General features: G+C 36.5%; 1 protein-coding gene across 7 annotated transcripts in view; it reads right to left on the reverse strand.

Annotated features, from left to right (window-relative positions):
- The window catches only part of TBC1D32 (TBC1 domain family member 32), a 185340-nt gene that overhangs the window by 109746 nt on the left and 58022 nt on the right, over window positions 1–17572 (reverse strand). For 6 of the 7 annotated variants that reach the window (XR_003793726.1, XM_029224009.1, XM_029224008.1 and 3 more), the window contains 2 exons: window positions 7422–7623; window positions 6755–6837 (listed from right to left, as the gene is read on the reverse strand). The exons of the other annotated variant lie outside the window; for it this stretch is intronic. Coding sequence is in view for 5 of the 6 variants with exons in the window: in XM_029224009.1 (XP_029079842.1) it covers window positions 6755–6837; window positions 7422–7623 (285 nt within the window). In the remaining variant the exon portion in view is untranslated. The remainder of the gene's footprint in view (window positions 1–6754; window positions 6838–7421; window positions 7624–17572) is intronic. 7 annotated transcript variants of the gene reach the window in all.

Below are 17572 nucleotides of genomic sequence, written 5' to 3' on the forward strand. Positions count from 1 at the left end.
AATATATATCCCTTGGACAAAGAAGTAGGACTAGTTCTGAGGCAAATGCAAGCAATGGAAACCAAATTTGGCTCCAAAAGGATATAAAGGACTCAAAGAGTTGCATATGAGATGTATGACCAGCAGTAAGCTCACTGCTTAAGATTCATGACTGGGTAAGACTACTAAAAATAATATATGTTTAATTAAAATATATAATTTATATACATAAATATATAAACAAAATACTTATATATGTATAAAACTGACTAAAATTGGGGCTTTTGACAAGCCATAAGCCTAGGGAGACTTGAAGATACAGAGAAAGCTTCATTTCTAGAAATGAGCAGATAATCAATTCATCTTCTAACTTTTTTTTTTTTTTTTTTTTTTTTGCGGTACGCAGGCCTCTCCCTGTTGTGGCCTCTCCCGTTGCGGAGCACAGGCTCCAGACGCACAGGCTCAGCGGCCATGGCTCACGGGCCCAGCCGCTCCGCGGCATGTGGGATCTTCCCAGACCAGGGCACGAACCCGTGTCCCCTGCATCGGCAAGCGGACTCTCAACCACTGCGCCACCAGGGAAGCCCTCATCTTCTAACTTTTAACAGTATATGCAGTATCCTCATCATCACTGACAGGAGCCTCAAAATGCCAATACAATGTTTATTTAAAACATAGGGGTAAAAGAAAAAAACATAAAACTGCTGGACAGGGAAGAATGAATATAGAAATAGAAAGTGGGGGAAATGAGGGAGGGCAGAAGGGAGGAAAGTAGTGAAGGAAAAAAAGACTCATTTTTAAATGCACTTGAAATCAAACTTCAAAAGACATCTAAAGATAAGAGCCAGCAGAATCAACATTTGTTAAATGAATCCATTCCAGCTGAAATAATTTAGAAATAATGACTAGCTTTATTTATGATACTCAAAGGAAATATTTTAATCTTCCATTAAAACTGAAGCAAAAAGCAGAAATGAAAAACAGGTAGATATTTTTTTTAAAAACCCATTAGAAATCTTGGAAGTATTTGTTTAAAAACCCACTTAAAAAGCAAATGGGGGGACTTCCCTGGTAGCACAGTGGATAAGAATCCGCCTGCCAATGCAGGGGACACGGGTTTGAGCCCTAGTCCAGGAAGATCTCACATGCCGCAGAGCAACTAAGCCCATGCACCACAACTACTGAGCCTGCATACCACAGCTACTGAAGCCTGCGCACCTAGAGCCCATGCTCCACAACAAGAGAAGCCACTGCAACGAGAAGCCCGTGCACCCCAACGAAGAGGAGCCCCCACTCGCCGCAATGAGAAAGCCCGCGCGCAGCAACGAAGACCCAACACAGCCAAAAACTAATTAATTTAAAAAAGCAAATGGGAAAACTCTCAGCCACAAAGAATTATTGAATTGAATGGTAGCTAGATAAGAAATAAATGTTTGAGAAAACAGATGAGACAGAACATACTATAAGTTTTCAAATACATCTAGTAAAAGCTTCAAGAGAATTGAAGAAATATTTGAAAAATACTAAGAATTTTCTAGATTTGAAGAAAGATGCCACTCCAGTCTATCAATCAAAAGAACATTCAAAGTACCAATCAACTATACTCCAAAATAAAATAAAAATTAAAAAAAAAAAGTACCAAGCAGGATAAACTTAAATCACACAGAAATAGCAAACATCCCCAAAAAGAAATTAAAAGCTATGAGAGAGAAAAGATATGACCTATAAAATAAAAGTGATTATACTAACAGGCTTATCAGTTACTACTTATTCTAGAAGACAGTGGAGTAAAGCCTCAAATAACAATAAGAAATGATTGTCTATCAAAACTTTGATACCCAGATAAACTACCATTTAGAGGAGAGAGAATGTGAGCCCTCAAAAGCTGTGGACAGGGTGGGGGTGGTTTGTGTGGGCTGGAAGGAGAATAGCTACTATCAGACACAGAAAGATAAGGACAGTTTACTACCCTCAAACCCTTAAGAACAATTAAAGGATAACTATATTTAGAAACTTATTAGCGAAAAAAGTGAGCTTATCAGAAAGAACGGCCTACAAGTTTCAACAAATGGCCTAAAATAATAAACATGTCAAAAAATTTAATATCTGTGTGAAGAAATAAATCAGGTGATTAAAAAATATAAAACCAAAATTCTGGATAACTAAAACAAGACAGTCATGGAGTATTTAGAGGAGCAGCAACTGGTCAAAGTATGCTAAACTCCATAATGCTTTTCAAAACATGATATAAATACCCAATTATTTCTTACTTTCTTAGGAAAACATATGGTTAAATATGTATATTGAGAATTTAGGAACAACCACTTAAAAAAAGAAACAGAACAGTGACTTATAAAGTCAAAACCAAGGGAAAAACAGGATAAAATTTATTGATCTAAGATTAGGCAATAAAGGGAGAAAAGCAAAGAAAATAGAATAAAAATAGAAAGTACAAAATAAGAAAAATAAGCCCCAAATATTAGCATTGCAAAAATGTAAAAAACTTCAATTCATCTAGTAAAAAATAGAGATTATCAGACTGGATAAAAATTCAAAATTTACTGCTCTGAATGATAGGAAATAAAGAGATGAAAAATATACTTTGTGTTAACAGGCTGACCCAACCTCCATCTAAACTCCTTTTTTTATCAACTCCCATCCAGCAAGAAGTGGCCATACAGCAAATCCAGTAAGATGTTCACAAAAATGTTAATGAGAAGAGATTTCTTTCCTAAATAAAAGACAAAGCATCATGAAAAGAAGCCATTTGTCTCTACAACCTTTTTCCTCTTCAAAAGTGCAAACTTGAGGGCAAAACCCCCCCAAAAAAAACATTAATAACGAAAAAGAAGAGGAGGCTGGGTCTCAAACCACATCAGTAAGTCAATGCCTGGATAGTATTCCATGAGACTTTTTGCTTTATGAGAAAAAGAAAGTCTTACTGAGCTATCTGCTATCAGACACATTCTTAACTCATGTACTCTGCAAATACTAACTAAAGCCAAGTATATTTAGCAATATTGGTAACATACAGGATAAAACTTAAGGCAAAGCAGTAATGAAATACTATATAATAAAAAGTTCCCAAGAAACAGTGAATTATGTTCCTAATAGCATAAAATATATGTAAAACAAAACCCCAGAATTACAAAGAGAAATGGACAAATCAACTTTTATAGTGAATGATTATACATATGCAGACAAAACAAAATATTGGTGGAAATATTAAAAACTTAGAATATCTCTACTTCCAATAAAAAACATAAAATAGTCTTTTCAAGCAAGGACAGATTTTTGTTTTGATTGACCCTGTACTACAACACAAAATCTCAACCAACCTAAGAGGATACATATTATGCAATCTATATTTTCTGAAAAGAACAGAAATGAATTAGAAGTCAACAGTAAAATATAGTAGTAAAAAACAAACAAACTACATTTGGAAACTTAAATGTATTCCAAATATTTCATGGATTTAAAGAGTAAAAGCAAGATAGAAATTTCTCAATATTTATAAGAGCTTAATAATGAAAGTACTACATATCAAAATGTATTAAAGTTAGAATGGCTGATGTAGATTCCTTCTTTTAATATCCATTCTCAATCCCCTTTCACTTGTTTTCCTGTACTACTAAAGTGAGGGAAGGAGAGAAGATAGAGAGGGAAAGAGAACATTAGCAAAATCAAAAACTGGTCTTTGCATAAACTAATGAAAATAAATTGGTGGGGGGGGCAGCAAAAAATACTAAGAATCAAAAAATGAGAAATAACTACAGGTAAAGAATTTTTTTTAACATCACAAGAATACTTTGTACAAATTAACACCAAAAAAGTAAATATTGATTAAAAAAATACGTTTTTTAGAAAATATAGCAAAAGTCGCTCAAGCAGAGATAAAAACCTTGAATGAACTATTAGCCATTAAAGAAATTATTTTTAAAAAGTCTACCCTGACTCCCTCCAAGTAAAAACACAGGTAAAAAACTTACAGGTTGTGTCATATAATTCTGAGAAAGTTAATATACTTTAGCTTACCGTTTCTCCTATTAACCTAGCATTTAATTCTCCCTTCAAATTATAGTGAAGACACTCAATGTTTCAAAACAGAAGGAAGATCTAAGCTACTGAATTTGTTTATCATCCTTGGAGAACCCTTCCCCCTAGGACAACAGGCAACGATCACACTGCTTAATTAGCTTATGAGAACTCCATTTTTTGAATGGTTAGATATTATAGAGTGTATAGAATAGACACTCCCATGGCAATTAAGCTTTAGGTGTTTATTTCTTTGGGATCATAGGCTGTTTTTGCAGATCAAAGATTCCCCCGTTACTTCAGCATCTAGTTTTACCAAAGGTCCCTTGGTAATTGGTTGGGGCAGGTTGGGCATCATTGGTTTTTTTGTGATTACATTCTTCTCTACAATCACCCTAAGGATGGCCCCTAAGTAATTTGCTGTCACTGCAATCACCAATATCAAACTAGCCTCGTAGAAATTTCATCTGGGGTTGCATTTCAAAGTCTAGATTTAAGACATACCCTATGATGACTACAAAGCAGCTTCTATCTTCTCTACAGTATTGTAAGCACCAATAAATGAAAGGACGGAGACGAAATCTCCAACATATACTGTCAGAAAGTAAGATCAAAATGCCTAACATTAGCCTGTCAGATTATAACAACTTACTCTTCATTTTACCCTACTCAGTAAGACTAAGATCTCAGCCTTACCATCACTGTCCTTATTTAGAAACTAGTGCCTGGTGGTAGGAGAAGTGTTATTCATTCACTAATTCAACCAAGCTATCAAGCACCTGCTACATGCTGGAGACAAGCTAGTCTAGTTAACTGGCCAAAATGATTTTGTGCTCAAGTTTTACCAAACTACAATGGAACAAATAATGCCCATCTCATACCAACTTTTCAATCAATGCAGAAGATATTCAACAACTCCATGAGATCATTTGATTTTGATGACAAAAATGAAAACAGTTCTATTTTATCAAAAACTATTAAACCTTTGTTTCTAAGACAGTAATAAGAGATACTGAAGGAACCTTCTTTTCCTCTAGCATCAAGTTTACACATGGAGCACATTCTCCAGTTTAACACTGCTTGCCTCTCTCCACCTAATCACTCACTCCTCCCCACTGAAGAAGGGACTTAGGAAATTTGTAGGATGACCTAAGCATGATTGGCTAGGCAATGCCAGTCCCCCAGTCCACCACTTCTTTGTGACCCAGCTACCTGTAGGAAGAACACAGTCTGCTTGGTTCTACTACATGGTTAAGTTTGATCTTTGTAAGCTCTGCCTCTGGGGGTGATGGAAGCCTATCCACTGCTGATAGTGAAAGAAGGGTAAATCTGTCTAATTCTTCTGATCTTGGGAAGCCTATGTTATTCAGTGTTTTGATTTCCTTGACTTCTTTATCTCTATTAATTGGTTTACAACACAGGAGAGAAGGAGTGACATATAATTTATTAGTTCCCTCAGACTCTAACATCAGAATCTAAAAATATTAATGACAGTAAAACGTGTTAAATACATTGACTATGTTCTCTCTCACTGCTAGTCTGTTGACCACACTATCTCTTCCACCCGAAATAATGTTCTCCCCTTTTTAGACAGTTAATATCCATGTATCCATTTTAACTTAGTTTAATAACTGCTTCTTGGGGAAAGATTTCCCCAAGTTACCTCCCAAAGGACCCTGAATGACCCCCTATCATAAATTTAGCATGCTACATTGACGCACTGTATTAACTTATTTGTATTTTACACTACACAATAAGTTCTCTAAGGTGTATAGGTATACTCAGAACTCAGCAAAGTACTTGGTCCAATAAATGGCTGAATGAATGAGTAGAAAATGAATGCATGAATGAAAACAATAAATCACAGATCGAAGAAAACAGACCTAGAAATTACCTGAAAAATGAATTGCAGCAACATTGTTACTCACCCCCTCATGCAAAGAAAAAGATGGCAGTTGATTTAAGTTTCACAACTATATCAGAAAAAAAAACTATAACTGATTTTTAGAAAATTAACTATTTGTTGAACGATTACATCATTAAGGAAATGTAAAAGGCTTTGTTTGACTTTTTTGTTTTTGAGTTAAACTATGCCTACCTAAAGAAAAATGGTGACTTTTTAAATTTCTCTTAACTAAACATCACTTAAAGTTCTAATTATCTTTGTAGATTATGCCAACACTAAATTAAAAAGAGACTCCAGGAATACATCATCAGATCTTAATTTAAAATATATATATATATTCCCCATTAATCTGACTCCATATCCTACTGATATTTGTGAAAACAACATGGAAACATCTAAATTAAAAAATTACTATAAATACTGATTTAAATAATTCTCCAATGCCAAAATCTAAAATGTACCCCACACATTTTGGAAAGTTATAGTTTAAATGTAAATGGACTTCACTGGCATTTGAAAACATTCTACTTCTACTGAATTTCCAATTTTAGTATTTGGTAATTCTCCAAGTTTTCTGGAAACACTACAGCATGTCACATTTCCTAACCCAAAATGTGAATACAGGTTGAAGTATAATAAATATTGCTATTTTTTCTTCTTTTAAAAGGTACAAGTATATATGATTGCGAAGGTTCCTCCTAGGTGTACTTTTCCTTGAACCTATATATTATATATATACATCTAGCTTCCTATAAAATGTTTTTGCCACAGTATTCTATTGCATTTCTCATTTTGAAATTATTTCAGCAAATGTGAAAAAACAGATTTACTTACATGTTCTGGGATTCCTGGCTTTTCGAAGAAACAGAATCAGAACCCTGTACTGGAGTAGGAATTCTTTCTGATAGAAAACTTGTCTAAAATATAACAAATTTACATTTTTTTTTTTTACTGATAGTGTTATTCATAAGCTCTCATGCAACATTTTTATATTTGACTCAATGTAATTAAAAATTAAATTACCTGCAAATTTTAAGTTATTTGATTCTTAACTATAATGTAAAGTATTTCATAAATGAAGCATATAAATGGGGTGGGGGGAAGATATTGCCATATACTATATGTCATATATACTATATTTGACTGTTGCTACATTATGATCTCCAGTGTATGCAACAAAAACCCAGGTATCTGTAAAAATTGCTCAGAAATAACTTCCAAAGGGTCAGTCTATGCAGACACAATTTATTCAAAGGCTCTCCTTTCAGAAGAAAAGACTTTGTAGTGCCCAGTTAGGTCGTAGAGCTTTGTGCTATGGGGAGAGGATGTACTGAAGTCATGTTGTGCCAAATAAGAAAGCATTATGTCCCCTGGACTACTGTGGTGCTAAAGTCGTCATATTTGCTACAGTAAAATATTTTAACTGTAGTATGATATTACAATAGTGACCGTATTTGAAATAAAGATTTGAAGAGAAGAAAAAAAGTTTGAAAATACTTACCTTCTTCCATGCCTTTGCTATAGATTCATGCAAACTATAAGGAATTAAAACCTGCAAGCCTTCACATGTACCATATATTTGACGACACACAGAAGTAAAAGCTCCTTTAACCGCAGGAAACATTTCCGATCCAGGAAAAATAGAAATATCTTCATCAAGAACTTTTTTCGAAAACTGGGCAATTATATGAGCACCTGTAGGACTAAAAGATGATACCTAAAAGCAATGTACTTCAAGTGACCTAATCTGACTGAACTGCTTTTCTCTGCATGGGTATATCACTAACTTGACTGTTTGGTAGTTAAGTTCACTTATTTCCATTTGTTTGAATTTTTTTAAATTCTACTTTTTAACTTTAACATTTAGTATATGAAACAGATACATGATTCCCAGGTTAAACCTAGGTACAATCAAGGAATAATCCTAGATGTCTCATACCAATACCCCCCGATCCATATACTTCTTCCCCTCCTCTAAAACTATTACTTTTTAGCTTATCCTTTTATCATTCCCTTTTGAAAAAGCAAATATAATTGTATTTATTCATATTCCATGGTACTATACAAAAGGTAGCATTCTATAAACATTCTTCTGTTTTGTTTTTTACTTCATATATTCTGATAATTCTATAGCAGTACATAAAAAATTCCTCATCCCCTTTTTACAGCTGCTAAGTACTCCTTTGTATAAACATAATTTAATCAACTAGCCTCTTATTGTTGGACATCTGAGATATATCCAGGTTTTCGCTAATAAAGTTAGAAACTCTTCATCACTGCACAATGAGGATTCAGAAGAAGTTCTAACGTTTTATGCTTTATCTGTTTAACTTCAACGTGAGGGAGACGCTTTAAAAAAAAAATCTAGAAATCATAAGGATAATGATTGGGAAAAACGACTACATACAATTAAAGGATGTCTACATAGCAGAAAAAAACTTAAATAGAGAAGTGATGGACAATAAAAAGAAACCTTAGAACTCATGACAAAGGGTTAGTCTTCATAATTTTAAAAGAATTGTTATATATGGATAAGAAAAAGACTTCCAGGTTAACTATGTCAGACTGAACACATACATTCACATCTGCTCCCTGCTGAAATATTAAAATGCAAAAGTAAACAAAATTTTCAGAAGGCTCTTGCAGCCATCAAGGACAAGGAGAAAAAAAAGGATATGATAGTAACAAAGTTTGGAACCTAGAATAAAAGAATAATTCAGAGCCTAGAAAAACTGAATGATCAGCCACAGTGTAGAAAATGGAATCAACATGATCTCATAGAACCTCTCAAAAAACTCAAATTGGTGGCACCAAAAATCTCTATAATTGGGGGTACAAGTGGGACTTAAAATAGAGATACCTGAAACTCAGTTTAAGAAGGAATTTGACCTCCAGGTTCTTTTCACATTCCAGGTAGTCACCTCTGTACCTCTTGGAAGTTAGGCAGAGATTAAAACTGATAGCAAGCAGCACAGGATTTAATCAAGTTTTATATACTAAAGCTTGAGACCCATCACCTTTTGCATTCAGTGGTCTTCTCTCACTAGGCTTATACTCTCTTCAGGCAGCTAACTGTAAGAGCCTTCTTCGTGGACTCTGACCAGAACAAAGACAAGACTAAAGATACTTACATTAAAGGTTCCTCAAACAATACCATGGCAAGGTTCCCCTTCAGCAAAGGCCACAAGTGACAAGTCACACTTCCCTGCATGAGTTTCAAGCAGCTTTTTACTAACTTTAATACACTTGAAGAAACCTGATTTAAAAAGTCAGAGACCAAGATAACAAATACAGAAGTCTATTTGAACAGAAAAATAAAATGACAAATGAAAACTTCATTACCTTCACAGAGGTAAGAAGAACTTACACTCATGAAACAAGAATAGGATGCTAGTAAGAACACTCTTGGACATAAAATCATAGCAATATTTTTTTTGATCCATCTCTTAAAGGAAATAAAAGCAAAAATAAACAAGTGGGACCTAATTAAACTTAACAGCTTTTTGCACAGCAAAGGAAACCATCAATAAAATGAAAGACAGCCTACTGAATGGGAGAAGATATTTGTAAATGCTATGACCAATAAGGGGTTAATATCCAACATATATAAACAGCTTATACAACTCAACATCAAAAACAAACCAAACCCAGATTAAAAAATGGGCAGAACTGAATAGACATATTTTCCAAAGAAAAAATGCAGATGGCCAATAGGCACATGAAAAGATGTTCAACACTGCTAAATCAACAGGGAAATACAAATCAAAACCACAATGAGATTTCACCTCACACCTGTAAGAATGGCTATCATCAGAAAGAACACAAATAACAAATGTTAGGATGTAGAGATGAGAGGATGTAGCGAAAAGGGAACACTGCTGGTGGGAAATGTAAATTGGTGCAACCACTGTAGAAAACCATACAGAGTTTCTCAAAAAAATTAAAAATAAAACTACTATATAACCCAGCAATTCCACTCCTGAGTATATATCCAAAAGAAACAAAAACACGAATTTGAAAAGGTATATGCACCCCAGTGTTCATAGGAGCATTATTTACAATGGAAGCAACCTAAGTGTCCATCAACAGATGAATGGATAAAGAAGATGTGGTGTGTGTGTGTATACATATACACACACACACACATACAGTGGAATACTACTCAGTCATAAAAACAAATGAACTTCTGCCATCTGCATCAATATCCATGGACTTGGAGGGCATTAGCCTAAGTGAAATAAGTCAGACAGAGAGACAAATACTGTATGATATCACTTATATGTGGAATCTAAAAAATACAACTAGTGAATATAACAAAAAAGCAGCAGACTCACAGATAAGAGAACTAGTGGTTACCAGTGGGGAGGGGGAGGGGCAATATAGGGGTGGAAGAGTGGGAGGTACAAACAACTACTGGGTGTAAGACAGGCTCAAGGATGCACTGTACAACATGCAGAATACAGCCAAGATTTTGTAATAACTGTAAATGTAAAGTAACCTTTAAAACTCACATAAAAAACAAATTAAAATAATAGGGCAGTAGAGTAAGAATGTACTCTTAAAAAAGAACTAGAAATAAAAATTTCAGTAGAAGTGCTTAAAATAAAGCAAGCTGAGGCAATTTGCTAGAAAGTAAAAAAAAAAAAAAACAAAAAACGCATAGAACAGATAGGGAAGTCTAAATCCCAATGAGAGTTTAAGAGAAAACAGAAGATCATTGCCCCAACTTTTGGCCCCCAGCAACCACAAATTCACTTTGTTGCTATGAATTTGTCTATTTTTCACATTTCATATGAATAAAGTCATATTATGTAAAAACAAAGACACAAAAAAGAAATGAAATCCAACTATTTTTCTTAAACTGAAAGACATAAATCTTCAGATTAAAAAAGTCCATCAAATAGGTTAAGAATAGAACTTCACCAAGAAACATCATAAAATTTCAGAATACTAACAGGCAACAGAAGACTGAAACGCTTCCAGAGGCGGTGGGGAAAAAGTCATCCTAGTGATGATAAAGGTCATTACAAGGATAAAAGCTATGCGCCAGACCAAGCCAGGAACTAGTCTGAATAAAGTAGATCAGAAGGCTAAAAAAGTCTTTGATAAAAATTGATAGAATTTGTCTAGCATGTGAATATACTGAGAGAAGATACAATTAGTTAGGAAAGTTAAGTACACTGAAAATTAATGCCAACAAAAGAAATAAAACTAACTCCAAAGAAAATAAGTTGTGAAAGTAATGATATGGCTGGGCTGTGAAGGTTTCTCATGGTAGGGTAGATACAGTATGATTCCAACCAAGACTATTGGCTCAACTATATTGCACTGATAGAGGGAAGGGAGAGACTAAGTGTGTACATGCAGGTGGGCTGGGGGAGATAAGGAGAGAGAGATATAAATCATTGTAATAAGTCAATGAATAATACGTTAAACTAAAATCTAAAAGTATTATAAGTGCATTATTTAATGATCTAGATGTAAGCTCTAAAGGAAACATCTAAAGCAGCCAAAAGCAGCTGCCTCTGGAGAACAAGGAAGGAACTTTTTATAATAAGCTTTGCATGTTCACTGTGTGTATACGTAACTCAGAGTCGGTGAAAAAAAAATCAAACTAAAAAAGTGGGCTGAAGCTATGAAAAGGAATCATTCCTATATACCAACAATGAAAGGTCAGAAAGAGAAATTAAGGAAACAATACCATTTACCACTGCAACAAAAAGAATAAAATACCTAGGAATAAACCTACCTAAGGAGGCAAAAGACCTGCATGCAGAAAAATATAAGATACTGATGAAAGAAATCAAAGACAAAACAAATAGATGGAGAGATATACCATGTTCTTGGATTGGAAGAATCAATATTGTGAAAATGACTATACTACCCATAGCAATCTACAGATTCAGTGCAATCCCTATCAAATTACCAATGGCATTTTTCACAGAACTCGAACAAAAAATTTTACAATTTGTATGGAAACACAAAAGACCTCGAATAGCAAAAGCAATCTTGAGAAAAAATAAAAAAGGAGCTGGAGGAATCAGGCTCCCTGACTTCAGACTCTACTACAAAGCTACAGTAATCGAGACAACATGGTACTGACACAAAAACAGAAATACAGATCAATGGAACAGGATAGAAAGCCCAGAGATAAAACCACACACCAATGGTCACCTAATCTATGACAAAGAAGGCCAGAATATACAATGGAGAAAAGACAGCCTCTTCGATAATTGGTGCTGGGAAAACTGGACAGCTACATGTAAAAGAATGAAATTAGAACACTTCCTAACACCATACACAAAAATAAACTCAAAATGGATTAAAGACCTAAATGTAAGGCCAGACCCTATCAAACTCTTAGAGGAAAACACAGGCAGAACACTCCTTGACATAAAAAAACCACAGCAAGATCTTTTTTGACCCACCTCCTAGAGTAACAGAAATAAAAACAAAAACAAACAAATGGGACTTAAAAGCTTTTGCACAGCAAAGGAAATCATATACAAGATGAAAAGACAACCTTCAGAATGGGAGAAAATATTTGCAAATGAAGCAATGGACAAAGGATTAATCTCCAAAATATACAAACAGCTCATGCAGCTCAATACCAAAAAAACAAACAACCCAATCCAAAAATGGGCAGAAGACCTAAATAGACATTTCTCCAAAGAAGACATACAGATGGCCAACCACATGAAAAAATGCTCAACATCACTAATTATTAGAGGAATGCAAATCAAAACTACAATGAGATATCATCTCACACCAGTCAGAATGGCCATCATCACAAAATCTACAAACAATAAATGCTGGAAAGGGTGTGGAGAAAAGGAAACCCTCTTTCACTGTTGGTGGGAATGTAAATTGATACAGCCACTATGTAGAACAGTATGGAGGTTCCTTAAAAAAACTAAAATAGAACTACCATGTGACCCGGAAATCCCACTACTGGGCATATACCCAGAGAAAACCATAATTCAAAAAGAAACATGCACCCCAATGTTCACTGCAGCACTATTTACAATAGGCAGGGCGTAGAAACAACCTAAATGTCCATCAACAGAGGACTGGATAAAGAAGATTCGGTACACACATACAATGGAATATTACTCCGCCATAAAAAGGAACGAAGTTGGGTCATTTGTAGAGATGTGGATGGAGAGTGAAGTCAGTCAGAAAGAGAAAAACAAATATCGTACATTAACACATATATGTGGAATCTGAAAAAATTGGTATAGACGATCTTATTTACAAAGCATAAATAGAGACAAAGACGTAGAGAACAAACGTATGGATACCAAGGGTGAAAGGGGCAAGTGGGATGAATTGGGAGAGTGGGATTAACATATACACACTATTGATACTATGTATAAAATAGAGAACCCACTGCATAGCACAGGGAACTCTACTCAGTGCTCTGTGGTGACCTAAACGGGAAGAAAATCCAAGACAGGGGATATATATATATATACATATAGCTGATTCACTTTGCTGTACAGTAGAAACTAACACAACATTGTAAAGCAACTATACTCCAATAAAATTTTTAAAAATAAAAAGTAAACTGAAAAAAAAAAAAGAAATGGAAATAGCCAAAAACCGTATCTCCATAGGAGCAATGAGATGCTCAAACACAACAAGAGTTGGACAATATGAATCAAAACAAGGTCTTTCACCCATTAGCTTGCCAAAATATAGTCAAACTGATTACGTAGTCTTGACAAGAATATGGAAAGAAGGGTACTCTTCATGCTTCTCACACACTGCCAGCAAGAAGGTAAAATCCTACAACATTGGAAAATCATCTGGTAGTACCCATGAAATATAAAATATACATGCTGCTCTGACCCAGCAATACCATTTTTAGGGCAGTCTACTTTGAAATTTAAAAAAGCCTAGTATATAAGGTACTTTATAAAGAATACAAATTTTTCGTGTATTACTAATTGACCTGATAAGTTTTTTCAGAATAATAATTGCAAACAAGTATTTGATGGTTATACCTATGGAATAGTGAAATGACAACAAAGTTATAAGGGATAGGAAGGAGGAGCTGCGAGTATTCTTATAAGGTTCTTGCACTACCTGTTAAGTGGTATAGTGTTATTTGAAAGAAGATTTAATACCAGTAGTTATAGCTAATTCAGCTGTAAATATGTATTACAAACGTAAGGGCAACCACTAAAAAGAAAGAAAAAGAAAAGTATAATTGATATGCTAGGAAAGAAGGAGACTGAATCATAAAATGCTCAGCTCAATTAAAGCCAAAGAAGGTATACGCAGGTGTCCATACACATCTGCCTCCCATTGCTCATGAGAGCCCAGTAAAATAAGAATACAGTTGTATAAAAGGGAAAACCCCTGAACAATGGCAAGAATGGGAAGAGAAAGAGGTTTTAAAGACTTCTGGAAGAAGGCAGACAGGGAGGGAGCAGCTCCAGATTACAGAGGCAGAGGAACCCACAGTATAAAAACCCTGCCTGGAATGCAGAAGAGGAGAGCCCATGATGGAGCTCTGAGCTCAGAGTAAGCAAATGCAGTGGGGCCCAAAGTGGGGAGGAGTCTGATCTGCCCCTGCCCCACACTCACCTCAGAAGCATGAGCAGCTTTTATACCAAGGCAAAATTCTGAACAAATGTTTAGGGAAAGTGAAGGCTTCTCCAGAGAGAGAAGTGAGCTCCTAAGATAAAAGTCTTCTTAATTCTGGCATCTGAAATGTCCTCAATATAATAGAAAATTCCCAGCAATGCCTTTATTCTCTCAGAGAAAATTTGCCAATCAACTCACCACACTGGTCCACACAGAGCTGCTGATCAAAATCCTGTTCAGGAAAGGTCTAGCTGGAAACTCCCCAACTTATAAAAACTAAGCGGCAGAGCCCTTGTCTACATCCATTTTGTCTTAAAGAACCAATAACATGAAAAGCTGAACCCAAAGAAGAGAACTCAAGCAATAGAAAAGAACGGCTAACTACTGGGCTGAGAGTGATTTGGGAAGAATATCACAGCAAATAAGAACAGAAGATCAGGAAAACGGATTACTCATGGAAGATTAGACCACATGCTTATCTCAGCACCCTCCCCGCCGAGCCCCAGAAAAACAGGGACCAAGAAATAAAGAGATATAAACCCACAATGGAAAAGAGAAGAAAGAACAATAGCCAAAAGATGGCAGCAGTGACTTAGAGGTGGAAAGCGGCAGTGAGACATGTGGTAACTGAGGAGCAGCCCAGGAAGAAGCAGACCTGCAGAACTGAGCAGAAGCAAGGCACAGCCCAAGCCCAGAGATCTCAGGCACCAAGAATAGCCCAGGGCAGGATGCAGGTGGGGCTGAACACAGGAGTAGTAGTCTAAGGTCTCCCAACCCATAGCCCCAATTCCCCATCCTGCCAAAAGACTGGAGGTTTATTCTCTAGAGTGGTGAATACCATAGCCATTAACCACATTTAATTTTTTAAATTTAAAAGCAAGTAAAAGTTACAACTCAGTTCTGTCACACTAGCCATATGTTAAGTGCTCAACAGCCATAAGTGTCTAGTGGTAACGTTACTAGACAGTTCAGATCTAGAACATACCATCATCACATAAAGCTCTACCGGACGAAGCTGCTCTGAAGAAGGTAAGCCTAAGAGGCTCAGAGCTGGAAGCCAGGCATAGCTGAGGACAGCCATGAGGTGCCCAACTAGACAGGGAGTTCGAGAGGGGCTGAAGTCAGCATTCTGGACCAGAAGGGCCCCTCCCCAACTAAACTACAGGATCTGGGAAGCCAGGCATGGAAAACCTGGCCCATTTGACAAGCTTAAAACATATCAAACCAAGTATTCTTAGAAAGTAAAAATCACTATCAAAATAAATCCAAGAACATCTCCTACGTAATGAAAAAGATCAAAAAGGCAGGACTATGAGGGAAAAGCTAAGGGACCCAGAGGATCACACCTGGAAATTCAACATCCAATTCACAGGAGCACCAAAAAGAGAACACAGAAGCAGAGAAAGTGATCAAACTCACAACAGAAGCAAAGTCCCCTGTGCCAAAGAATGCAAGTCCTCTCCCTAGCATTGTCCAGCTAATGCCTGAGAAAAGGAAAAAAGGCCCAGCGTGAGTCATACCCTCAAGAAACATCAGGTCCTGGAAAGTTTCAGAGGTAAAAAAACCTCCTGGAGACTTCCCTGGTGGCACAGTGGTTAAGAATCCACCTGCCAATGCAGGGGACACGGGTTCGAGCCCTGGTCCGGGAAGATCCCACATGCCGCGGAGCAACTAAGCCCGTGCGTCACAACTACTGAGCCTGCACTCTACAGCCCGCGAGCCACAACTACTGAAGCCCATGCGCCTAGAAGCCTGTGCTCCACAACAAAACAAGCTATCGCAATGAGAAGCCCGCGCACCGCAAGCAAGAGCAGCCCCCGCTCACCGCAACTAGAGAAAGCCCATGCAGCAACGAAGACCCAATGCAGCCAAAAATAAATAAATAAATAAAGTTCATCACTTTACTCCTTTGTAGTGGATACTATAAAAAAATTTTTTTAAAAAAAGGCTCCTGAGAAAGAAACTCAGCCATGGAACTTGGCAATAGTGGATGCAGGAAGGCAATGTAACAATGTTTCCAGTCTCCCCACCTAGCCAAGCTATCAACCAACTATGAAAATGTATTTATTCTGTTCAAAGGTAGGAGTTCAGAAAGCTTACCTTCTACAAAACGTGTTAAGTACTTGAACACAAGGCACAAGCCCACTTTTTATAAGGCACATGTGCACACACTAAAAGCTAACTAACCCTTACTGCCTCACATGTAGTAACTGGCTTAAAGTGTTGACAGCCCTGTGAGTCAGGTAGTGCTGATTATCCCTAATTCACAGGTGAGGAATGACTGAGCGGTGGAGCTAGGATGTGAACCCAAGTAGTCTGAACCAGGGCTCGTGTGACTAACCCTCACTCAGTGCTGCCTCTCAATTTAGTTACAAAAGTATGTGTTACTTTTGTATAGCAAAGAAAAGAAATTTTTCATTAGTGCAAAATAGGTCAAAAAGAAAAAAAACACTTCTCTTATACTAAATCAAAGTTATCGAAATCCAAGCCTCAAAGTCTCCATCTATATAATGAAGATGACCACAGAGGCCCCCTCCTTAGCCACTGTGAGGATTAAACGGTGACCCAAGAAAAGACCTTGGTCTTGTGTGACTATTATCAGAAAGACAGTATGTTCCCAGATGTAAACAGATTAAAACACACGAGGGAAAAAAAAATAACAGATGGCAGAAAGAGTGCAGAACACACACAAAAAAGGAAGAATAAAGGCAAAACAGAAAACAGTAACAAATATGGTAGATACTAATCCAATCATACCAAATCACTCTAAATGACAAGAATCAATTAAAAGACAGACTGTCAGACTAGATAAAAAAACAAGACTCAGTTATGTGGTATCTATAGAAGTGCGTTTTAAATATAATGACAAAGATAGATTAAAAGTAAAGGGATGAAGGAGCTTCCCTGGTGGCACAGTGGTTGAGAGTCCGCCTGCCGATGCAGGGAGCACAGGTTCGTGCCCCGGTCCGGGAAGATCCCACGTGCCACAGAGTGGCTGGGCCCATGACCCATGGCCGCTGAGCCTGCGCATCCGGAGCCTGTGCTCCGCAATGGGAGAGG

This window comes from Monodon monoceros, unplaced genomic scaffold (genome assembly GCF_005190385.1).
Source record: "Monodon monoceros isolate NGI ecotype Baffin Bay Population unplaced genomic scaffold, NGI_Narwhal_1 Super_Scaffold_15, whole genome shotgun sequence".
NCBI lineage: Eukaryota > Metazoa > Chordata > Mammalia > Artiodactyla > Monodontidae > Monodon > Monodon monoceros.